Source organism: Lytechinus variegatus, chromosome 3, assembly GCF_018143015.1.
Source record: "Lytechinus variegatus isolate NC3 chromosome 3, Lvar_3.0, whole genome shotgun sequence".
NCBI classification, from domain to species: domain Eukaryota; kingdom Metazoa; phylum Echinodermata; class Echinoidea; order Temnopleuroida; family Toxopneustidae; genus Lytechinus; species Lytechinus variegatus.
In genome coordinates this window covers 60,166,128-60,190,624 of record NC_054742.1, presented here as the reverse complement: position 1 = coordinate 60,190,624, position 24,497 = coordinate 60,166,128, and the positions used below count along the sequence as shown (strand labels likewise).

Sequence of the window (24,497 nt, the reverse complement as noted above, 5' to 3'; positions counted from 1 at the left end):
GGCCAATATCACACTGGCATTATTGAATAATGCCAGAGGGCACTATTTCGCACATGATGGTTTTTAAAAAAAACGCTTTGAGAAAAATCAGTGTGAGAAAAAAATTATAACTTGTAAAACGAAGAAAATAACATAAAAGAAAACAAAATTAAAGATAAAAGAAAAAAATAAAGGAGAAAATATATATATATGAACATGATAAAAGAAACTATCAAATTATATGTTAAAGGTTTGTCAAAAAGAATAGTCATTTTTGACTGGTTGCCATCAAAATATCCAAACCAATTAAAGATGAAGAAAATATGATATCCATCACGGTAACCCAAGTATATACTTTTTAGCATAAATTTGATTTCCTGTTTAGCTTTCTTTGTAATTGATATTAGTTTTATGATAATATTTTTCAAACGATTTCACTAACATTGTCAATTTGTCTGATTCCGAAATAATAAACTAATACGAGTGCCAGGCTACCCACCTTATATCAATACCCCCTCCCGCCCGATTCATCAGCTATTATCAGTCAGGCGTAACCAATGAAAGTCATCTCTATAACAACGGTCTATTATCTTGTATTTATCAAAGAGTTACACATCACTACATCTCTGTTCTTTTTTGCTGATAAACTATTGTACTCCATATCGATTTTAAATATTCAAGGCCAGGCTACATTGTAAAGGCAAACCCCTGTGTGATAATGAATGCATGTACCGAGCAGCGTGAATCGTTCGTGTGCAGTGATGTACGCACCGCGAAAGCGTCTGGTCGCCCTGGTTACGCGGAAGTCCCCGTATGTTTAACACGATAGCGGTCGTCTGCTAGCGACGTTCGTTTCATCGCTATGTGTTTTCCTCAGGTGTGAGTTTTCAGCGCGACGCCGTATCACATGTGGTTGTTGATATCGAATTCAACAGTGTGTGTTGAACTGGTTTCACATCCGAACGACATCCATGACCCATCTTCTCTGAGAACGGAAAGACTTAACGATCCCTTGCTTGACCTGCAAGCTTGGAAATATTCTTAAATATCGTGGAAACGTCTCTAGTGGAAAGTTATAATTGGTATATTATTCGGATGTTCTTGAAGATTCATCTTTTAGGATTTCACTGCCGTTCACATCTCACCGGATTATTCTTTTGATGAAGTGTGGATTATCATACCTGGGTACATTGGAAACTTGTTTCCATCTATTAAACGCTCTCGAAAAGTTAGATTTGACATTGTCATTTGTGAAACTGACGAAAGATACCAAAGGTTACCAAAATTAAAGGGTGCCAACTTCCATTCCTTCTTGTTCGTAATTCTCCAGTTCTGAGTGCATAGTCTGGTTCGAGGTATATCATCTCTAGAGCCGGGACTGTCGTTACAAAAGTATGGAGTAACATATTGGAATCATACTGGAAAAAAATATTCATCAGAAAAATCTTCAATATCACATTTTCACTCCTTCAACAAAGATTGACAATTAAAGCGACATGACGGCCGCTATTAGCATGACCAACCCCGCCTCAGCGGGCCCGCTGGGAGTGGCCCATTATTACCGTGAGCCACAGGGACTCGATACTTTATCAAGGAAATTTCAGTCAAGTGAACTTTTTACGCCATTTCAAGTTCCTCAGAGATCAACAATATCAGTTAGCCGGTAAGCAACAATCCTTTATTCTACGTCCAATAATGTTCATGAATATATGATTATAATAATAAGTGAACATATAAGTGAGTATCTACATTTTGTGTATATAAATTATAAACTGGAAGCCTTTACCAAACCACCGTTAGTATGCAGTAGGTGATGTGAATAATTTACAACAGTTTTATTTAATTATTCCGAATCTCGATGTAACAGTCTTGATTATTTCCAATGACCAATCATATCTGAAGTCCAAATTTTGCCAAAAAAAATCTGAAGACAAAAGATTGTTTTCACAGTTATTAGGACTTTGTTCTTAGATACAGTGTAAATAGTTCATTAGTTGCTATGCTCTGGAGCCCTTCCACATTAAAAATAATTCGTTAATCAATGAGTTTATTATCATAAACTCAATTAAGTGAATGTTAACTTTCATAAGGCCCTTTATATCCCGATCAATGTGATACAAGTGGTAATATATTATGGAATATCGTATTTTCTTCCGAAATTTATTTCAAACAAATATATTTTCTGAGCAGTTCTTTAAATAGTTTGAATATTTACTTTTGTGTTTCTTGTAATATCTTTTCAATGAATTCTATTTGTGTTGGTGTGCCGATCAGTAGATTAAAATTGTTTTGAAAAGAAATTAGTCACATGCAATTTCGTAGTTTGTAAGTAAAATATGGTGTGTTATAAGGTGGAAACATAAAATAATTTTAATTACATAGTTGATGAAGTTTAAGTTTTAAAATGCTGATACCTTGTCCGATTGTAAATAATATTGTGCCAGAGCCTTAAAAAAATGATTTACTATCAACTGACCAGATACTGCCTAAAACTTAAACAAAACATTCAAATTTTGAATTACAATGTTTGATTTCATATTTATTACTCAAAACTTTGTAAATTTTTCAATGTAACTTTGAAATCTCTTTGAACTCTCTTTGTACAAACGTAGGTTTTTATCGGAAACCCTGTGAAGTATCATTAAAGTCAGTTATTGGATTCAAACATGGCATATACATTATGTCACATGCATGCTGAGCAGAGCTGTATCTAATCAGTATCATTTCATGTATATAGATCTGATAATTACAATTATCATGAGTTGAGAAACCGGAGACAAGAACTCAACAAGCATCATGAAGACGTTTGTTGATCAGATACATGCATTAACCTCAATTTGACATATTGCCTTGAGTTCGTCTGCAGCTCATGGACAGGCCCGCAGGCAACAACACGCGGCTCAAACAAATCTTTCTTTACACAAGATTACAATTAAATATCGATTGGTGTCTCAATTCACAAATCAAGCGCAAAAACCCCGGAGAAATTGTGATGCCATTTGGAAGTTATATTCCCCCCACTTCTGAAAATACTGGTTATATTTATGATATCATACACTGTAGTGTAATTATTCTTTGTAGTAATGAATGGTATTGATGTATAGCACGGCTGTAAATTGGGCTATAATGGTGATTATTGCTTGGAGACGCCATCCATAATTGGTTAATATACATTAGATGTGAGTGGTATAGTTGCTTAGCACCGCAGTGATCTGTGCAATGTATTATGCAGGAATATAGATCGAATACTCTTTAATCGAAATACTCTTCTGCTATCGGATGTGAACAAAACATTAGTTAAAATAGCTCGACTGAATTAAAGGCAGAATTGCCATATTTTATGAATTATGAACCATATTTCTGTTCAATATGTTTCTTGCTATTCCCCCTTAAAATCACTCTTACATAGTACAGAGTATTAGTCAAAAAATGACTGAACTGTTTGTAAGTGAATATAGGCGTCTAAGCTCCCACCGCTCTCCCCCTTAAAATTGTCGAAATTAATTTAAAAAATATTTGCTTTGAACTAATACTTTCATGACCTTAGCCCTTGGTCTGAAACATGTTATTACCAAAACAATTGTTATTTTGATAAATCCTCGGAGTGCATCCTTAAAGGATTGTTCAACGTAACCAACATGTTGGTAAATATGCTATTATATAAAAATAGTCAATATCAGCCAAACCTTGTAGAATGTCAAATGATAGTTATGCACTTTCCCTCTGGACATTATACAAACGATTTATCAGCTGGGCAATGGAACTAGTAAGTATGTGGCTGGGCGAAATAGATGATAAACTCGAGGATACTAGAAACATAATGTTTTCTGCTTTAGGTTTTATTCTGTTTTCACTTGTCTCTCGCTTTCCGTTCCACTTGTGCTGTCTTGGAGAAGTCATACCCAACTTTACATCAGGAAGATATCTTTAAAAAACGGTTTTGCAGATGTATATGTAAATGTATTTTTAAGAAGTACTTGTTTATTGTGATTACCACAACACAAGACTGTACTTTGGTCAATCAAAATTTTGTAAATCTTTTTGTTTTATTATACATGTACTTTGTCAACATTATTGGTAAAAAAATCTTAAAAGTTCACCAGTTCTTCACCACATTCGGTTCCATTAAATTCATGCAGAGAAAAATAATGATGTAATAACAAATTATTGAATACAGTTCGACTGGTCGTAGGTTTCTTCTTTAAATGGTGAAAGTGGCTAAATTTCCCCCACACTTTCAGATTTCTTATTTCTAGAAATGTTTTCTGAAATATAACCGATTCATCAGTAACTCAGACTTTAGTCATTTTAGAATATTATTCTTTTTGTATAGTAGATTAATTTTATTCGATATACCTCTCAAAATATGATATTGCTAGTGTCCTTCACTTTGTGGAGTACTAACGGGGGGTAGAGGGTTTTGTAGATATCACATGAAAATTTACTACCAGATGGCGGTGAATTATGGACAATAAATTAAGAATTGACTGAAATGATGGGGAAAATGTCTCTTCACTTTTATGATTAGAAATTAAGAAAATATTCACTATGTACACGATGTATAGGTTTGGCAGGAAAGCTAAACAACTGATCAACTGATGCAGATGGCATGTTTGTTTTGTATACATGTTTTTGGTCTACAGACAGTTGGTCTATATATGTAGGGTGTCTTATACCAAATCGGCTAACAAATTCGGTCTAACTGTCCCTGCCTGCCATGCCATGGCGTAATTTCCTTCGGCAAGAAATTGATCCACATTGTGCTGCACTCGACCCAGGTGAGGTAAATGGGTACCTGGCAGGAATTTATTCCTTGAAATGCCATCGCGCTGTGAAAGGCCGCGAGGCTAAAGCCAGGGTAATAATATCCAATTAAGCGCATAGTGACGCATTTGGCAGTGATATGCGCTATATAAGCATGTTGGTATTATTATTAACTGTCACTTGGTCTACACTTGGTATAATAGCCTCTCAATAAAGTTCTCATTTAGTTTACTGCAAATTGTCGGTTCATTAATAGCTCACCTATATAACCATGCATACCATAAATGGTATTGAAGTTTTTTTTATGTTTGGAGAAACTTTATTTAAATATAAATGCAAAAATTCCAAAATATGTTGCAAAATATGGACAGGTTAAATCAAAGAAAATTCAAAAGGATTTTTTTTTAAATTAACCAATTGAGAAACCACATGCATGTAAGACACGTTGGCTCGGTCAGCATAATATTGTCCATATTTTTCATCCTATATGCCCTATAGGCCAATACATTAAATTTGTAGTTTTTTTAGTCCCAACTATGTTTCTGTTTACATTACGAAGGAATCAGAAATTTGGCTAAATCTGTTATTATTTTATTGATAAGTTATATTAACTAGTTAAAATTTCCGACTAAAAACACTGGAATTTCAATTCACAATTTGCAGAAAACATCATCTGAATTTTCTTGCGACTATGCATCGTCTTTCGCTTTTGGACGATGTCATGTTGGTCAGTTGGAGACCCAAGGGGCATTAGTTATAAGGTGCCAAAATCGGTCTCCACAGAAATCGATAGGTCCCTTTAGTTGGGCAGTGAAGCGATTTATAACAAGACGCAAACATCATAAAGATCCCTATTACGATAATGTTTCTTCTTACTGAAAGAATAGTCTTCTACGACATGGCAACAAGAAAATAAAAGGGTGTTTTTCTAGTTGGGTGATTGGTGTCTTAAATAGCCTTGATTGAACATTGGTCAGCGTCTTGTTATTGCGGATAGAGTGTGGTTTAGTGCCTCTGAGATGAGACAATGAACGGTGAGGTTTGGGGGTCGAGAAGAAACCCCAGCATATGAGAATATTGATCTGAACTGATTTTCTAGATTTCGAACAACATCAAAATAACAACCGAGGCCGAGAAAGACATAAAAATATGTTATTTTTTATAAGAAAGAGTTACAAAATGGAAAATGTCATTTTCATTTCTTTATAGTTTTTATCTTATAAAACCAGCAAATCAGTATAAGGTTTTAATCGAATAGCAGATTTTTGACAACTGTTGTGACAAGTTCGGTCGTTTCGCTCTAAAGTATAGTTTGTTATGTATTTCGAGCATTTGATTTTAACGTAATCCTGTCCCTATAGAAAGAAGAAGTCCGAACGGCCATGTCTGCGTATAAGGGGTCGCAGAACAGGGGCTGGAGACCGAAGCCCCCCCCCCCCTTCACACACACTTTCAAAACCATTCACCCTACCCCCGTGTATTGTATATAAGTTACGGGGAAATAAATCAAAGTAAATTGTATCAAATGTGTATTGTATTTCATTTTATTGTACAGGCACCACAAATCCTTATAAGAAGATTTGAAAGTCTAATCGCGAAAATAATAAGAAACTTACGTTAAGCATTCGATACAGTATATTGTGACAATTGCAAACAGAATCTTAAAAAGGTGAAGACGTCTTTTTAAGATGTTTGCAATTGTGATCAGTGCTTTTATATAGGTTTTATCAGTATGACTGAAAGTGTTGAATCTATTATTAATCGGATAACAAGGTATTTCAGTCCCCACATCAACATATCAAACACGAGTATTATTATCCCTGTAGCTGATTTGAGTAAAAATGTGACATCCAATAAGATAGCCTGTCGTTGCCCACATTGTAGATGCCACAGGTGATATTGCAAATGAAAAAGGCGATGACGTCACACATTTTACTTTGTATTCTATCGTAATGAAATCTGAAATATTTCGATTCGTAGACTTGACAATAAAGAAACTGTTTTTTGAACCATAACAGGTCAGAACAATGACAATCTACATGAATACGTTGTGGAATAAAATAATTGAACTTCATATCATTTCAAATGGTTAGAGTGTGACGTCATTGGTTCCTTGTGATTTGCAAACATCCTCTGTTGTGCATAACTTTGGGGGGAGGTAGGGAAAGGAGTAAGCGAAACTTTGAAATGCCAAAATTTTCTTTCTTGACATCCGATTTACATCCCAATTTTCGGCATCATTTTTTTTATCTACTTGCTCGTGGGATTTATTTACCGTTATAAGTGTGCTTGATTATTTTTACTCCTAAATAATTTCTCCCATGCAGGTCAAACTTTGTACGATATGGTCATGCAGAATTGTTATTGAGCAATCGTGACGACTAATTAGTAGACCAACAAAGTATGGTCAATTGATCTCTGTAGAGTTCAAAATGCAATCATATTAAACCGATGGTAATGACCATAATTTGGGGCCATTAGACAAATTAAGTACGATGTTTGTTCCAAAGTGCATATATTGCATAAATATAGCAACATGTCTGAGCTGACTGTGACCTATTTGCCAATCCCTACGGGTATTTTTTTATTTCTAAACTTGTGATTGTTTTAATGTGTTAATCTTAGTCATTTTCATCAAATATCATTCTATGTCCGTTTTCCCTTTCTTCATTGCTACATCGTTATATTATAATGACAATTTGAGCAACCTTAATTAGTTAATTAAAACAAAATCTTGCTGATAACAATGATAATGATATTATACAGCGCATTTCAGATTTGAAAGAAGTCTCAACGCCCTTTATACATTTCGAAAATACTTCTTCTGTATTTCCAATATGTACATGTGAGCGTAAAAGGCAAGAATATTATATTTTGGGGGGTGTAGTTTTCTGTTAGATTTTGATTTATCCATTTTCTAAAAAAAAACACGATATATAATCGAAGTAACCATGTAAATGCATGTTAAAAATAATACATACAGTTCAATGACATTTAATAACAAATATTGAAGATATTGATATATACCTGCTTTTCACCTTGTCTTTGCAGAAGCCCTGCCTCTAACAGGTCAATCGCCTATGCTGGCTCCCCAAATTCTCATTTTTTCCGTTAATGTTTTTCTGTGTTTGTACCTTAATTGCCGTATCCGGACATCTACCCCTGGACATCTACCCCCGGACATCCACCCCGGACTTCCACCCCCGGACATCCACCCCCTTAGGACAAGTACCCTCTAGGACAAGTACCCTCTAGGACATCTACCCCGGACATCCACCCCCTTAGGACAAGTACCCTCTAGGACATCTACCCCCCGGACATCTACCCCTCAGACATCCACCCCGGACATCTACCCCCTGTCATTTTTTTTTGTCAAATTGCTCGTTCGTTATGATCGCTCACAGACGAGCAAAAATATATATCTTATCAATTCAAAATAAATTTAAAGATGAGGGGGTAGATGTCCGGGGGTAGATGTCCTAGAGGGTACTTGTCCTAGGGGGTACTTGTCCTAAGGGGGTGGATGTCGGGGGGTGGATGTCCGGGGGTAGATGTCCGGGGGGTGGATGTCCGGGGGGTAGATGTCCGGGGGGTAGGTGTCCGGGGGTAGATGTCCGGGGGGTAGGTGTCCGGGGGGTAGATGTCCGGGGGGTAGATGTCCTAGAGGGTACTTGTCCTAGGGGGTACTTGTCCTAAGGGGGTGGATGTCCGGGGGGTAGATGTCGGGGGTGGATGTCCGGGGGGTAGATGTCCAGGGGGTAGATGTCCTAGAATCCTTAATTACTTGTACCTATCACTTGATATAAATATGTCTTCATTGACAATTTGAAATGAATAGCATTTAAGAGTAGCCAAACCATTCTTAGATTGGGGTGTCATATTCTTTCGGTTGTGAATAATATTAAAGCCTGTATTTTGATAAAAAGCTGTGTGCAGTCCAGAATCCATCCGACATTTTTTCCTTTGCGAAGATGGAATCTGGTCTTGTAAAACCTTTTATGTTCTTGTGAAGAGTAAAATCTTTAAGGCAAACTCAAAAACTTCTTGAGCAAACACTTAAATGTCTTCCCTGAAAGTAAGAAACACTTGAGTGGATTCTTGTTGTTAATTCTACTGTACCTGTTGTATATTGCAAGTCAACAGCATCTTCAAAAGTGCAAATAAGATCGGGTGACGACCTGTCTCTTTGGTGGTTGTGTCTCCGTTTTATTTGCACGCCAATTAGAAAGCTTCAGCTACATGTAGTCGCTGAGTGTTAATTCTAAATATTTGTGTGGCTGTTATTTCGAGGTGAATGTATTTCTTATTGTTTTAGTAAATTGATTTTTCATTTGAATTCTGAGCAAAATGAAAACTACATATACATATGCGTTTTCTGTTTTCAAAACTTTGTACGTAATCGTACGAAATCGGCTGATGTATATCTCCAATTTGATTGGTTTGTGTTGTTTTACCAATCATTGCAAAGTTTACCAATACAGAATCAACATAAAACTACTTAATCGTATAAGGAACGGGGTATGTGTCATCTGTTATACTTTATTTGCGAAATCGTTTCTTTGAATTTAGTAATAAGTCAGTAATAAGTCGTGGCCAGCAGAAGTGTAACGGAGTCGACAATTTTTAAGGTGCACAACATTTTCTATAAAGTCGGGAGCGATCGTAAATTTTTAACATTTTATATAATATTCATGAAATTGCATCACATTTAACATATATCCCCCTTTCGATTTTTTTCTTTTCTCTTTGTTGTTGTTTTTGGCATTCAAACTTTTTTTTACCCAGTGCGCCCCCTCATCTATACATAGGCCTTTTGATGGCCAATAAAGGATTAAACGATATCATTTACCGTGTTTTTCATATTTCATTAATCGATTTTTTGAATTATTATTTATTTCTAGATATTCACATTATCGGGACGCTCTTGACAAGCACCCCCGTGTCCCATGGGGTACAGCCCGTGAATATGGAGGCGAGGGGCCCATCAACCTACCTGATGATCACAGACCGAAAAGTGAACCGCCCCCAGCGGTGGAGAAGGGACATCGTCATTTTGGAGCAGGAGTGAATCCGTATCCGAGGTAAGAACTAGAGCTGGATATCGATAGATGTTTCCAAGATAAATCCTTTAGGTGATAATTTCTTAAATATAAAAACAAATGTGATATACAAAATACTTCACATTTCATTAGCGGAGATGATTAATGATACAAAATTAATTATTTGAAACAAGCTTCTCCTAAAAATATCGCGAAAAATCGGCTAAACTCGGCAGACAATAACGATGGTCGCATTTCCCATTAAACGTGTTTACAAAACAATCATACAAAGAAATCGTATAAGAATTGTTATGATTGGCATAAGCACTGAAATGGAATGGAGATAAGTTGAATTTGTTTCCAGAAGTGCAGAATTCTAAAGGATTTGTTAAAATATGTGAATTCGATGTCACAAAAAGGATATACCAGCTCTAGTTTGTTAATGATGCAATGAAATACTGTCGTGTTCCACTCTTAATGATGTCATGTGCATGCATGATCACTAACCATAACGAGCTTGTATCGCAGATCTTCATACTGAATGGTAAGTAATTTTGATCTATGAAATCACGGTCATCCTCTCCGTTGCCTTGGTTACCTTAATCTACCACTTAATTTACATTTTCCTTTACTACAAATCTAAGTATTTTTTTATGAACGTGAGTTAAAAAAATCAAATACCATGACGCAATTTCTGAAGCCGGGGTGCATCAACTAACACTTGCTAACATTTTTCAGGGTATCAAATAAGTTTTACAGGAAGCAATAAATTGTCCTAAGTCAAATCATTCATTAACTCATTCTTTAAATTCAAATCATTAATAAACATATTTTGAAATAAAGTAAACATGCCTTTCATGCAAGGTTCTTAGAAAAGTGGAAGTATTGTTATAATATTCTGAAAATAAAGTTGGCCTATATAGTACAGAAGGTTGAAATAATAATATTGAAATATTATGTTTCCTTAAGTAATGATTATGTGTACATCTTCAGCAGGTTCAATAGTGCATTAGTTTAGTACCGTACGATTAAAATTCTCTCGACAAATCCAAATGAGCTCTCAATATCGTCGATTCCATTGCACCGAAATCGCTCTATCTTTATTTATTTGCCACAGGAGGTGTAAAATTATCGTAGAAACCTACTAATTTTTTTATGAAGAATGATAAAGTTAGACTCATGAATTTCATAGATAACATAAGAGAAAATATGAATTTATACGTAACTCGAAAGGTGTGTCTGTTTATCAACCATTTTTGAAAATTCCCTTTTGCCTCTTTTTATTTAAGGACATTAATTTTTTACATTTATTATCTCTTCGATCCTGGCTTCGTTTTTATTTTAAATCAAAATTTCAATTAATGTGATATGGTGAATGTTCTTTTGGTACTAATTACAGTTTCGAGAAGACATGCAAACGATCTAGGTCTTGGTATAGTTATTCCAGCCGCTCATCCCCATGGCCAGTCAGATTAAAATTAAAGTGATAAAGTGTTCCACGATGCGAGATGCAGTGGCTTGTAATCATTTATCATTTCAATAAATTCTGTCCCGAAAAAAAGAACAATAATATGTGTTTGCACTTTCATATATTTGATAAATCCTTCACGTTGATTCTTATCCGACCGTTTCTATGCGGTTATCTAGCAGGTGGCTCAGTTCCTTCGTTAATATTTTTTTTACATTATCTTACTGTAAACATCAATAATTTTGTAGTTGACACTCCCCAATACACCTATTGTCCGCCTCTTAACGATAAAAGCTCGCTTAGACATCTTTCAATATTGATTTCTATTCAGTCTTCCCATTCTTGGGAGTCACCCATCCTATACACGACAATACCAAATCGAAGTCATGACCCCTGCTTGATCGCATGCAGGGGGTATTATACAGTCGGCTGTTTTGCATATCTCCCTAGCGATATTCATGAGCGTCACCGGCTTCCGTGTTTCGAGACCGTCAACAAAAAGAAATCTGTGCGTGCGGTCGGGATCGGAGGCGAGGTGAGGGGTAATACAAGGGTAACAGCACGTTACCCCTACGTTCGTCCCACAACTGGTAGCGGTGGTAGCGGAACAAACGTGGACAGTTCGAAGTGTACACTTTTGTGTTGTTGAATCCTGTCAAGTTGATATTGTTGACCTGATGTAGTTTGATTTAGAATTAATGGCCGATTTATGGCCATCATCAACCACTATTGACCGTTTCTACAGTGATTTGTCAAGTTTGTTGTGAGATTTTCTGCCAGTTTTTTCGTGGACTTTGCTCTCTTTCCGCTTGTGGTATTTGACCATCTTGTCACCATGACTTCATTACTACCAGCACTCCCGAGGACCTACCCTCATCTTCAACAAGTTAAAATGAAAGAAGAGATCGAGAAGAAAAAATTATTTGTGAAACTGCACCCTCTCTACTACACGTAAGAAATGTCATTTTGACTCATTAAAGTTACTGGGATGTATCTATCAAGGGTTATATAAAAACGTTTTACCATTTGGTTAAATTGCACCTTTGTTTACAAATAGGAGAGGTTATGTTTGTACAAGACCTCGTGATTAGATTTCAATTGTGACTTCCATTTGTAATCATTTGACACTAATCTAATAATAGTAAGGACTAGCAGAACATGATTACAAACATATAAAAACCAGTGTCAACAGTTTTTTTTTAATAATCAATGTCTTATATGGGATTCACCTGACGTAAAGTTTATAGATGAACTCAACCTCAGAGAACTATAACTTTTAGCGGCCATAACTTAGGGGTGCTTCCAAAGAATAATAAAATCATAAGAAAAGGTAATAAAAAGACTTACTGGACTTTAATCAGGTATGTTGCTATGTCATTGTCTGTATATCATATTTTGCTATCGGCGTATATAGGAATTGTCCATATAGGCTACATTATATTGAGGTAAACACGCATAAACTGAAAGTGAATTCAAATAATAATAAACCAAATTACATTCTTATTCATGTTTTGAATTGTAAACATCAACATAATAAATTATGAACATATACATGAAAACTATTCTTCATAAATCATAATAGTTCAAAAGTAATTATATGATTTTGACGACCAGGTAATTGCGTCATGGTATTTCACTTTTCAACCCATATGTTAAACATCCCGACACAATACATATTTTTTAATAGTGGTAAAAGAGACTGTTTCCATGGCAACTGAGGGTGTGTGTGCATTGTATATGTTTGTTTTCTATCTTTCATTTCCTTCATATCTATATATCTAGAGGGATCCCCATTGACCAATACTATGACCTTACACTGCTCAAGAGAAGTAACATCAGATCAAACGATCAATTGTAAGTATATTTTTATTCCTTTGTTTTAATCATCATGCTGCATTTCCCCTTTTGTATATAAACCATTTTACTGAGATTGACGTAGATGGAAGAAATGGAAATATTTGAATCTATAAAAGTCGGAAAATATCAGAACTGATGCCGAATAAAACGTTAATTTTATAAGCTATAAGCAATTGGTATAATTCACTTTCATTCATTTTTTCGTTTTGGTTTTTGAAACATGAGATAACTTTATGAAATCATACACGAAAGTTCTTTAAAAGAAAATTGATAATTCAATATTTTTATATAATCAAATGAAATGATTAAAGTTGATGTTGATTTAGTCTCTTTGAGAAAAAAAATGAAGTATCTCTAAATTTATTCATATTTCACTCTTATTTTCACAGATTACCAAGGCCAACAGAGGTTGATATGACGTAAGTATCCGAACATAATTATAAACATTTTCCTCTTACTTTCCCTACTGCCCCTGAGAATACAGAGCTCTATTATTAAAGTGTCATATTGATATTCTGATAAATAACCTGATAAGTTTCATTGTGTAATTCCTGTTTATGTATACATCTGCATGATCATTTTTAGAGTTGCAATGGCCCCTGGGGCCCGTTGCAGAAAGAGTTGCAATCAATCGCAACTCTAAAAATCACGCGCAACTTAATTTTCAACCAATCAACAGCGCGCATTTGGGACTTGCGATTATTTTTTGGCTTGCGTTTAAACGCAACTCTTTCTGCAACGGGCCCCTGCTTATTCTGGATATGACGCTATAATTAGGTCACGAGAAAGTTTTTATTCTGAAAATATGGTGTACGTTAGGATTTTACTCCTTTCAATGTCTGATCATACACATTTCTTCGAAAGATTCCAAGAGTCTGTAATAATAAAGTCTTTAAAAACGAACTTTGGGTAGAAATATTAAGCTCATATGAGTACTTCATAATAGTTTGCTTGTTATTGGTCAGTATTCTTAAAAACATATGGTTCTCGCAGAGACATTGATATTTTCTCATTGTCTATCGATTCTTATTCCAGCAAGCTTTCGATAGACAAGCCATTCCCTGCCGAACACCCCTACAGTTCTCACATGTCTCGATTCGCTATGTTCCCAAGCTTCGCGTCCACCCCTGACGACTATAAGACCGGGGAAGCTGCCCGACAGCAGCAGCCCCTTCACCCGGAGATCCCTGCCAATCCAAACGATATCACCATCAACTACAAGAGCAAGGGTAAGTTCATCTTCAGTAACAATCAAACATTCATATGAATTAATCTAAAACTGGTGACAATATGCATGAGTAACTGTTATGGGCACACATACACAGTCGAAACTGACTTCAGAGGAGCGTTTCATCAACCTTTTCATCCGACAAGTTGTCAGGTCTGACGACTTTCCTTGATTTTGATAGGCTGAGAGGCACTGTTACCATAGTAACAGTCGAATAAAACTGGGGAGCGTTTCATGAAAGGACTTGTCAGACGTTTTATCCGACAAGTCCTGTTTTATCCGACAGTTACTATAGTAACAGTGCTTCTCAACCAATCAGAATCCAGGAAAGTTGTCAGATCTGACAACTTGTCGGACAAAAATAATGATGAAAGTCCTTTCATGAAACGCACCCAGGTAGACCAAAACGTTATTACCAATGTCAACACCATCGGTCGGTTTGGAGTTGGTTTCGTTGGTGAGACAGTAGCATAAAAGTAGTGGTACCCACGCTTTTCAGTTCGAAAATAAACAGTTCACGATTTCTTATGGATATCACCATTAATTAGTGTACCACCAATATCATTCAAATTTACCTAATGCACTCGTAATCTATACACTTTCATTCATATATGCTGCATTTATTTATGGTACATATTGGTACTAAATTTCCCTCTCTATTGTTTTTTAATACAGGAGCCCGCGATCGAGTTGAAACCGAACACATTCCCCTAGACTCACAGAAGAAAGCCCTCTCCTGGCCTGGTGATACATTCTTCCAGGTAAATGATTCAATCATTTTTCAGAACATACCATTTCACAAATTATCTAGATTTAGCTAATGATTAATCGAAACAATGTGGGGATAAAATTATTGGTTAACTGCAACCATCGAATCTTCAAAATTATATTGTCTCTTTTTTAATGATTGCAGAATAAGAAAACGCCCACCAGTGGACAGCAGCAGTTCTATCCGATCCCCCCGAAGGCGGTCCTCCCAAACCACGCCCCTCGTAAGCTAGACCACACCCTCAACCCACGTACAGCCAATGCCCTTCGAAACGTGGAGAGATCTCAGTGGACGACGACGTATAACCGCGCCCATACCGGCTACGGCCCCGCCAACGCCCTCGCCCTGGATAACCTCGAAGATAAACTAGAGATGGAGAAGAAACTTAGAATTGAAGATCATAGTTTGGTAGGTATCTCAAAGATTTGGGGGTGAATTGCAAATTAAAACCCCAAAAATATGAGTAATTCGTAAAATTAATATCAAGTAGTAAGAGCGGAAGAGAAATTTTTTTAGCATGATGATGACTGAAATAAAAACTATGATTGCCGATGTCATCAAATTTGATATAAGCAAGAACCTTTAGAAATATTTGACAGTTCCATGTCAATGTATGTATCCTAAAGTTAACACTGTAATGTTGCCATATTTTACTTATGATATAAGTTTCAATAATGCATATTTATCTTTGGAAAGTAAAGTTGTTTTTACACATGAGATGTATTCTTCAGAATAATGATATTAATGATATTAATTATCTGTTTTTATTCATGTTCTTGATTTCTTTCTAATTGATGACGTTGATGATCCATAAATGTGTAACTTTCACAATTGAATGCAGCTAATTATCCCATTTCAATTCCATGTATTTTATGTAATGTAATTCATGTGTTCCAAACTATCTTGATCTCATCATGATATGAAATCAGGAAAGATTTGTGATATATATATGTTTTGATATATTCATGTTTGTATGATATGATGTTTATGAATGTTCTGATGTGCTAACAATTACCATCTCGTAATTATCACTACAAGTATATTAAATCAATTTTTAAATCCCTCTCCTTCTCAACAGCCCGTCCAACGATGCCTACCATTATTACGTCACGGAGTTCAGAGGTCGCATTGGAATAAAGAATTCCTTCCGCCTTCCCCAAGATGAACATTTTTATTTAATTATATGTTGTCAAAAAATTGTTATATCCATGCCATTTGAAATATTGCCCACAGTTATTTATTCGAACCATTGTTTTGATAACATTGTTCATATATCGTAACTGGGAAAATGTACTGGAAAATTACGTTATTCCATTGTATTCCATTTCACTGCTGAAGCAGGGGTAGTAATATCCAGTTTCATTATAATATTTTGTACGCTATGCAAGAATCGTATATTTATATTTCTATAATCACCCCGGGTATAATCATTAGGTTCGTTCGTTGGAACTGATATTAGTCTTAATTGGACCATACTAAACAGACGACTTATCCTTCCAAAAAAAGTAACAATATATATTTCTTCATGTTTTCTCAAAAATGAGGGGCAGACTAATACCCCCCCCCCCCACCGCCCCCAATTTTCGCTGCCCCAACATAGTACTGCGCTGGTCTCGTATTCACTGTGCTTCAAACTATTGTACAAAAACGTTAATTTGTTTCGTGCTTGCAATAAATGATGAAAATCAAGCTGAAAGTTTTGAAGTCATTTGGGTATCAAGGAAAAGGGCAAATTGTGCTGCCATTTATTGCTTTATACCTGTATAAGAAAGCGGGTGTGATCCGTCCATAGCTTATTATAACCTGCATGCTTGATAAGAATGTTGTCATACATAATAATTTCAGTATTACGATTTTAGAAAAGAATATTATAATAGATACCGTCCAGAAGCAATAAAGTATGATAATTATTATATTTAATTCTTAAAAGATAAATACTTTGTGTTTTCTTTTTTGCTTATTTGTTTTGATTAGTTTTGATAACTAATTTTATTCATAACTGATATGTGACTGTTTATTTTTAAACTAGATTACTTTTTAAATTTTAATATGTTCTGGCTGTTATGCCAGTTTTATCTCACCAAAGAAATGTCTTTCATAAATTGTGAAATAAATTAGAAAACTGATTCGGTACTTAAGTCTCATCAGACGTTTACCAGTTTCAAGTTTGATATAGTAATTAGATTAATATTTTGGAAGTTTTTGGTTTCTTTACTAATTTTATTTAGTAATTATACTTTTAGATTTTGGATTTCTGGTGACTTTCTGGTATTTTGGTGGTATTAGGTATTGTCTATCGGCTGTTTAGTGGCCCGTTTGTCATTTTCCCTTTTTACTAAAATATTCTATGCTATTGCACAATTTAAGGTTTCTTGTACACATCTATATGGGTTCTTTATAGGATTTTTTTTATCTATTCATATTTCTTTCAATGCGCTATAAACATGATAAACAGAAGTTTGAATTCATGTTACTTTTCGTGAAATGTGAATTCTTCATTTAGCTGTCGATCAAAGCTCAATACCAATAGTATTCTAAGATGATTAATATTCCATTATGTTGACACTGTGACAATCAGGATATTAATTAATTTGAGAATATTGGTTTCCCTTTTTAAAATGCGATTTGCAATGTGCTTTTATTTGTAGTCGAAATAATGTATATGTTTATTGCAATAAAGTTGTGTTTACTCCGTCATCACATTTCTATTGCTCATTTTCATATATTAAAGATTAAGGATGTTTATTTATTATGCAACTATTTGCAAAATTTAATAAGCATGAATAATATAGATTCGCCAAGTCAGGACATAACAATATTGAGTAATATGCATATATGCATATAAGTTGTATAAAAATATGGAAAAAGAAACTCAAGATTAATGAAGATTGTGTGAGAAAGAATGAACAATACGTAGCTTGTGTATCATTGTATTTGGGTTAAATTCATCTTGTATTTTTTTTTTAAAGTAGAAAGGGAAATATATGAGGGCAATCTGAATAGAACACCATAGAGGGGGTCGGTAGTAAATGTAACGATAAAATAACTTCCGAAAATCAGTGTAAACGATTTGAGAGAAAGAGATGACACAAGGACGACAGAGAAATTAGAATATGAGGTAGCCAACAATAAACAGCTTATCAACAATAAACAATGGAATTTTCATTCACGAAAACCCATACAAAATATAAACATTGTTTAGTAAGCTTTTTATGTGAGAGATGCGAGAATAAAGATAACATACATTGAAGAAATACCTATCTAAAATAGAACACAGGACGGCTACCGAAGTATGAAATAACATACAAATTCATGTCTTACTTTTTCTTTTATTTCTGGAATAATTTCATACAAAATACAGATCATATTTTGCAGAATGTGCTAATATTAGGGGAGAACACAAAATATTGATATTATTTAAATTATTTAGACATCGAGATAAAGATTAATGAATATAGCATATTCTATATTGTTTGAGAAAAATCATGTTTTCGTACTCTTACACCATGTACACCATGGAGACAGGCCGGCCTTTCTATCTTCATAACAGGAAAATGAATGACTTTAATGCCTGCCGACATCACTCCCTATTGAAAAATCAAAATATAATGGCTACTTTATTGGAAATCGATAATTTTCCATTGTGTATGTCATGTTAACACTTTCACATACATGACAGTCTTTATCAATTCAGACGATAGATCCGTACCGAAATCGATCATGCTTTGGTTGCTAGGTGCCGTTTCTTGGCAACTGCAGCGGTGGTTCGTTTTAGCCACGCCCCCTATGAGAGCTGTGTGCAGTTGGCCTGTTATCATAATGCACTGAAACGAATATAAATAGTATAGTAGTATTTCTATCATTCTTTTCTTCATTTTGAAATATTAGCAAGAAGGGAAGACGAAATATTTTGATAATGCGATACAATTTCACCCAAACATCACACACACAAAAAAACAATATCAAAGAAATGTATAGTTATATTAGTATATACGCATGTATACAGGCATTTAAGAATATCATATCTATAAAACGGGATGTAAATATTATACATTTTAAAGCATGTGAGACGTTGGATATTTCCCAGTTGAATCTTGAATATTTATCTTAAATATAAATCTTAAAATAATCATTCAAATCATTCAAATATTGAAACTTTGGATTAATTTCTTTAAGGATTTTATAGATAAATCTAATACAGGTATTAACCTGGTCACATCCAATCTGAATTCATTATATGTGTATATGCTGTATATAAATTAAAGTGTAGGATAGGAGGCTGGCTGTTGCTGTAGTTACATCAACGAAACTGACTTCAGACTGATCAAAGCTATTGCATTATTTCCAATGGCACGCCTTCGGTCGTTTTAAAGTCGATTTCGTTGGTGTAACTGTCGCATTAGAATGGTGCAGTACTAATCTAGTACTAGAGACGGGATAGTGTTTGCTTAAAGTATTTCTCTCCGAACGAGAGGAAAGCAAATATAAGTGAAGATTTTTAGTATTTGTTTTGGAATGTGGGATAAAGTTGGAATCACCTAAAGACCCGCTTCAACTGAACTGAAGATGAATATCAAACATGGGACATTGGAATCTTTGTTTTGTTTGAGTTTTCTTTTTTACGTGTAAAAGAGATTGAAAAACTTGACGAGGTATGAGATTATAGTAAATATATATATTGTTATTGAAGAATTTTCATGAAAATCATATCGATTACAAGTCATTACAGTCATTATTTCTTCCTTCTACAAAATAATGGTATAAAATCACATATTTACAGAGCGCAGAGATTATTCAACAAGCGTATTCTAATGTGCTAATTATAAGGACAATTAAAAATCTTTTTTTGAACTGCGCCCCGCTAATCTAAAAAGAATTTAATGAGTCAAAGAAATTTCTGAACAATTTTTTTTGTCAAGTGAATTTTTTTCACTGCAAATCGTATCCTATTTCACATGTGGATTCATTATCATACTTATTTTACATCAGTGACATATGAACATGAAATATGACATTATAATTTAATTTGAAATTATGTTGATATACATCTAGCCATTGATAGATATGACATGAGATTAGGGATGGATCCAGAATTGACTAGAGTGGGGGGTACCCATGAATCCAATTTGACAAGCAAACAGATGTTATTCCCACTAACGGAAATTATTTCAAAGTTTAAAGAAATTCACAAGCAAAGGAAAGACTGTAGGGGGAATGTCCGGAGACCCCCCCCCCTCTATCTCTCTCTCTCTCTCTAGATCCGCACCGGTATGAAATTCAGCAAAACACACTATTATTTATGAAACAGGGAACACAAACTTTATAGGCTCACACAGTATTTTTTTTCTTTAAGAAAGCGAATGATTTCCCTCACTGATCAAAACAACTTATTTAGGCCTACTGAAGTTTTTTTTTCCTGAGGGGCATTTCATATAAGGACATTTTGGATATTTCTATCGATATATTATCCTTTATCTGGCAGGTAGTAATATAAGTTTTCTAAATTTCTAGGGGCAACTGCCCCCTTTCCCCTCTGCGCACAACCAGGTATTGAACTTTCCCTGTATTTTTGCTTTTCAGATTTAAGAAGAAATTACATCATGGACAATTAAACTATGCCATTTTATTTTATCAATTATAACTGATTTTATCCTTTGCATCTTAATAGGGTATTTACAAGAATGAGCAGTCACAGTTTTCATCATCCAGTTTTACATCATGTTTTGTATTAAGCATGACGTGACAATTAACATCGTATAACCATTTAATTTATTTCCCAAGTACAGACGATACTGCTGGAAGCTGAAAGGTCTTTCTTCGAGTATATGTTCCTTTGGAAGATGAAACATAATGAAACATTTTTTTCGTATAATATTGTTTTACAGATACAGGTTGGCTGGGAAGCATCATTCACTTCAGATAATGAATAAGCATTGGAGAAATAGCCATAAAATCTTAATCTTGATTAGTTACGCGGCACCAGAGAATAATTCCCATGATGCTATGGGATGCAGACTTTTCTTGCTTACTTAATATAAAAGGCATTTTTAAAGCCCTGATACCCGAGTTCTGTGTCAATGCGGAAATTGTTGATAATTTGTTCTTTTTATTAATTTCTGATTTATGTTCTGCTTTAATCTGTACACAGAAACCACGAAGCTACCCCACCTTCATGCCACCACGCCCGCTGGAAGGTCGAATCTCTCGTCTTATTGGACCTAATCAGATGGTACGATGTGTGGTCAAAGATGGAAGGATTCTCTACGTTCCCTACTACCCCAAGATTGACATCGAAATGGACAAGGTGAGACTCTAAAAAAAACAAAAAAAAAACAAATTATTCATTAATTTTTTTTACATCTGTGGGATTTGGGATAAAATCTGCCCTTTTTGGAACTTAACATGCATGACATCGCAAAATATTTCCCCAGTAAATATTTAGATATAACACCAATAGATTTTGCGTCACGGAAGAGAAACCATCTGAAGTGAATTCAATCTCCATCACTTTGTACTGCTACTGAGTAGTCTTATTAAGGAGAGATGAAAAGAGAGAGAAAGGGAAGGAAATAGGGGAAAAGGAAGATAGAATGAAGAAGATCGTCAAAAAGACACTCCTGCACTTTAATTTAAAAAAGTAGCCCCCCCCCCCCATCGAAATACCATGGCGTGTTCCCTTGTTTTGTAAAGCTAAAATGGTAGCCATCTGCTTTAATTCAGTCGCTTTATCGCATTGACAGATTGATTTCAATTCTGTTTTGCGCAGGTTCGTGAGCATAAAAACCTACCAACAGAGACGACAGAACAGTTCCAGGATCCAGCCTTGACGCAGCAATGGAAACGTCTTCAGGCTGCCCAGCATCCCGATGGCCACATCAGCAAGATCGAGGAGAAGAAACGTGAGGCGGCCGAGGATGCAGACCCAGCCAATACTCTACCAATCGGCGACAACAGCTACAAACCAGTAGAGAAGGTCAAAGAATCCACCTACCTACAGGAGATGGCAGTCAACCGCCGAGCAGAGATCGAAGATATGGCGCAGAAGTCTCGTTGGAAGCAAGCGGAACTCCAAGAGCATCACCATGACCTGTCTGAACTGAAGAGAAAGGTGGACTACACGACGCCCTCTCTGCAGAAGTCGGTCTACTATGATAATCTGCACAAGATCTACACCACCAAGCCACCATTCTACTACGACGGTGATAACCCGTATGAATATGACTATGTAACGCCATGGGACTATCACAAGACGTCAGCCATGACCGATCAATATAAGATCGAGTCCCATGTTGCTAAGATCCGAGAGAAGGTGCAGGAGAAGATGGACGCGCAGTTCCCTGGTATTCCCGGACGCAATCCCTACGTCATGCCCAAGTACACGCAAGAACAGCTGATGAATGGTCGACCTCGGACTGTTGAAGGTGAGAAGGTTCAGAAGCCTATTCCTCAATCTACCTACGTCTACAGCTACACACCGGAGAACATGAAGACCATCGTGACCCCCGATCAGCCAAGGTTTGATCTCTGGGACGCCACCCGTCCCCTTCCTCAGATTTACAACAGCAACACTACCACGTCATCCTCTGATGACAAGATCGGTAGTCCCTCGAAGCAGGTCTCAATTTCGAACACTGTCAAAGTAGCCAATGGCGGGAACGAAGAGCCTCTGCGGACGCATGAACAGCAGCTGACGAGTCACGAGCAGATGCTACGGACCAGCACAAATGCTCCCACCGAACCCGCCGCCCTCAACCCAGGAAGCAATCCTGTGGTTGATGCACGCCACACCAATCCTGAAGGAAACCGTGACTGGAGGTTTGACTGGTCACCGGGATACGCCTTAGGACCAAGACCCCAAACGACACTCCTGAAGCAACAGAACTCTTTCACCAAGACAGGTACCCGCAGGGAATTCAACAACACGTTTCCAGAGACAAACCCTGATCTCCGCGATAACATCTTTGATGGAAAGAAACACGAGTTTCAAGGAGAGAATGCCTTCTCCTGGCACTAAAGGACAAAACCTAATATTAGGAAAAGTGAAATAAAATAAAAGTCAGGGACCTACTCTAGACGATGAAGGCATCTTTTGCCTCGCGAATGGCTAACAAGATTAAGGCACTTAAAACCTATTTCCTAGTTGCAGAAGGTTTGAATAAACTATGACTCTTGGTTTGTGCCTTAGACGCGAGAGAACGCTCTGTGACACGTTGGGTAATGTCTTTTGAAATGACGATATGAATGTCATACGAGATGTTATAACGACTTTTGAAGTGGATTTTTTTTTCATTTATAATAAAAGGCAAATAATCATGAAGTGAGTTGATGTGAACTTGGTATATTTCCACAACTCGAACTGATCAGATATCAAGTATAGGTTGTGAATTATATGGGTTTGTTATGATCAGCCAAACTAATTACTGAGTGCTAAATTCTTATCAATTTTGCTACAACCATATTTGTATCCTCTTCCTTTTTATTTTCTTCTCTTTCTACCTCATGTTTCTTTGTATATCCTATCATCATCATCAGGCGCGCCGGAACACTTTCAGTTTTGGGGGGGCAAAATCCCGAAGGGGGCACAATATATTTGACAGCGTGAGATACCGAAGCGATCGTGCGGGAGAGGGGGTTGTAAGGACTTTGTGTAAAAATAGAGTATAAAAGTTGCGTTTCTAAGAGAATTCAAAAATAAATTTCTTGAGAATTAAACATAGAATTCACTACGAAAGACTATACTCAGAGTTTATGAGAACCTATAAAATCTACGCGCAAAATGTGGTTTTTGTGTCTGATCAATTAAATTACGTAATACGCTAATATTGACTCAAAATACCAGAAATTTTTCAGCATTATCCTTTCAGAAATATTATTTATGAACATTTACATACACGGACGACGCGAGAGAGCACAATTATCATAAGTTTCAAGGAGTGTATTAAGCAGAAGAAGCGTAACAACAGAAACAACATACATTCTAATGAATGTCTTTTCAAATTCAAAATGTCATACTGTTCTGACGTGGCAGACGTCGATAAGCACTTATATCCCCACTTTATGCAAATCATTTCTGAACTCAGCATTGGAGATAGTCAGTCCCTGATTATCCATGCATAGGCAAAACGTTTCATATTCTGTAACTGGAGGAAAAAATAAATATGACCTGCTTAATTATTGTCTAACAATTTTAAACTTTTCTGAAAATTTATAACATTACTCGATTTATGTGTTTCCTTTGGCATGTTTTGTATGGCTGGGAAGCACTTTTGGATGACCCCTTCAAAATCTTCTTTTTTCTTTACATATTTTCTGGGGAAAATGTGACCATAACTAGGAAATGATGAATATCAAATTCCAGGAAATATTCATTAGTAAATAATCATGAATTAACAA

General features: G+C 35.8%; 1 protein-coding gene across 2 annotated transcripts; it reads left to right on the top strand.

Annotated features, from left to right (window-relative positions):
• The first annotated feature begins 749 nt into the window (after nt 1–749).
• On the top strand, nt 750–23,629 carry LOC121411539 (uncharacterized protein C7orf31-like). Of its 2 annotated transcripts, XM_041604323.1 has the most exons (9): nt 750–1,642; nt 9,645–9,824; nt 13,033–13,104; nt 13,497–13,526; nt 14,143–14,336; nt 15,011–15,096; nt 15,249–15,512; nt 21,253–21,408; nt 21,871–23,629. In XM_041604323.1, exons 1-9 carry the CDS (start codon nt 1,476–1,478, stop codon nt 23,116–23,118), a joined length of 2,397 nt encoding a protein of 798 aa, XP_041460257.1. In that variant the 5' UTR covers nt 750–1,475; the 3' UTR covers nt 23,119–23,629. The 2 variants fall into 2 exon arrangements, with proteins under 2 accessions (XP_041460257.1, XP_041460258.1); XM_041604324.1 differs by lacking the exons at nt 750–1,642; nt 9,645–9,824 and adding an exon at nt 11,092–12,201.
• The last annotated feature ends 868 nt before the right edge of the window (nt 23,630–24,497 follow it).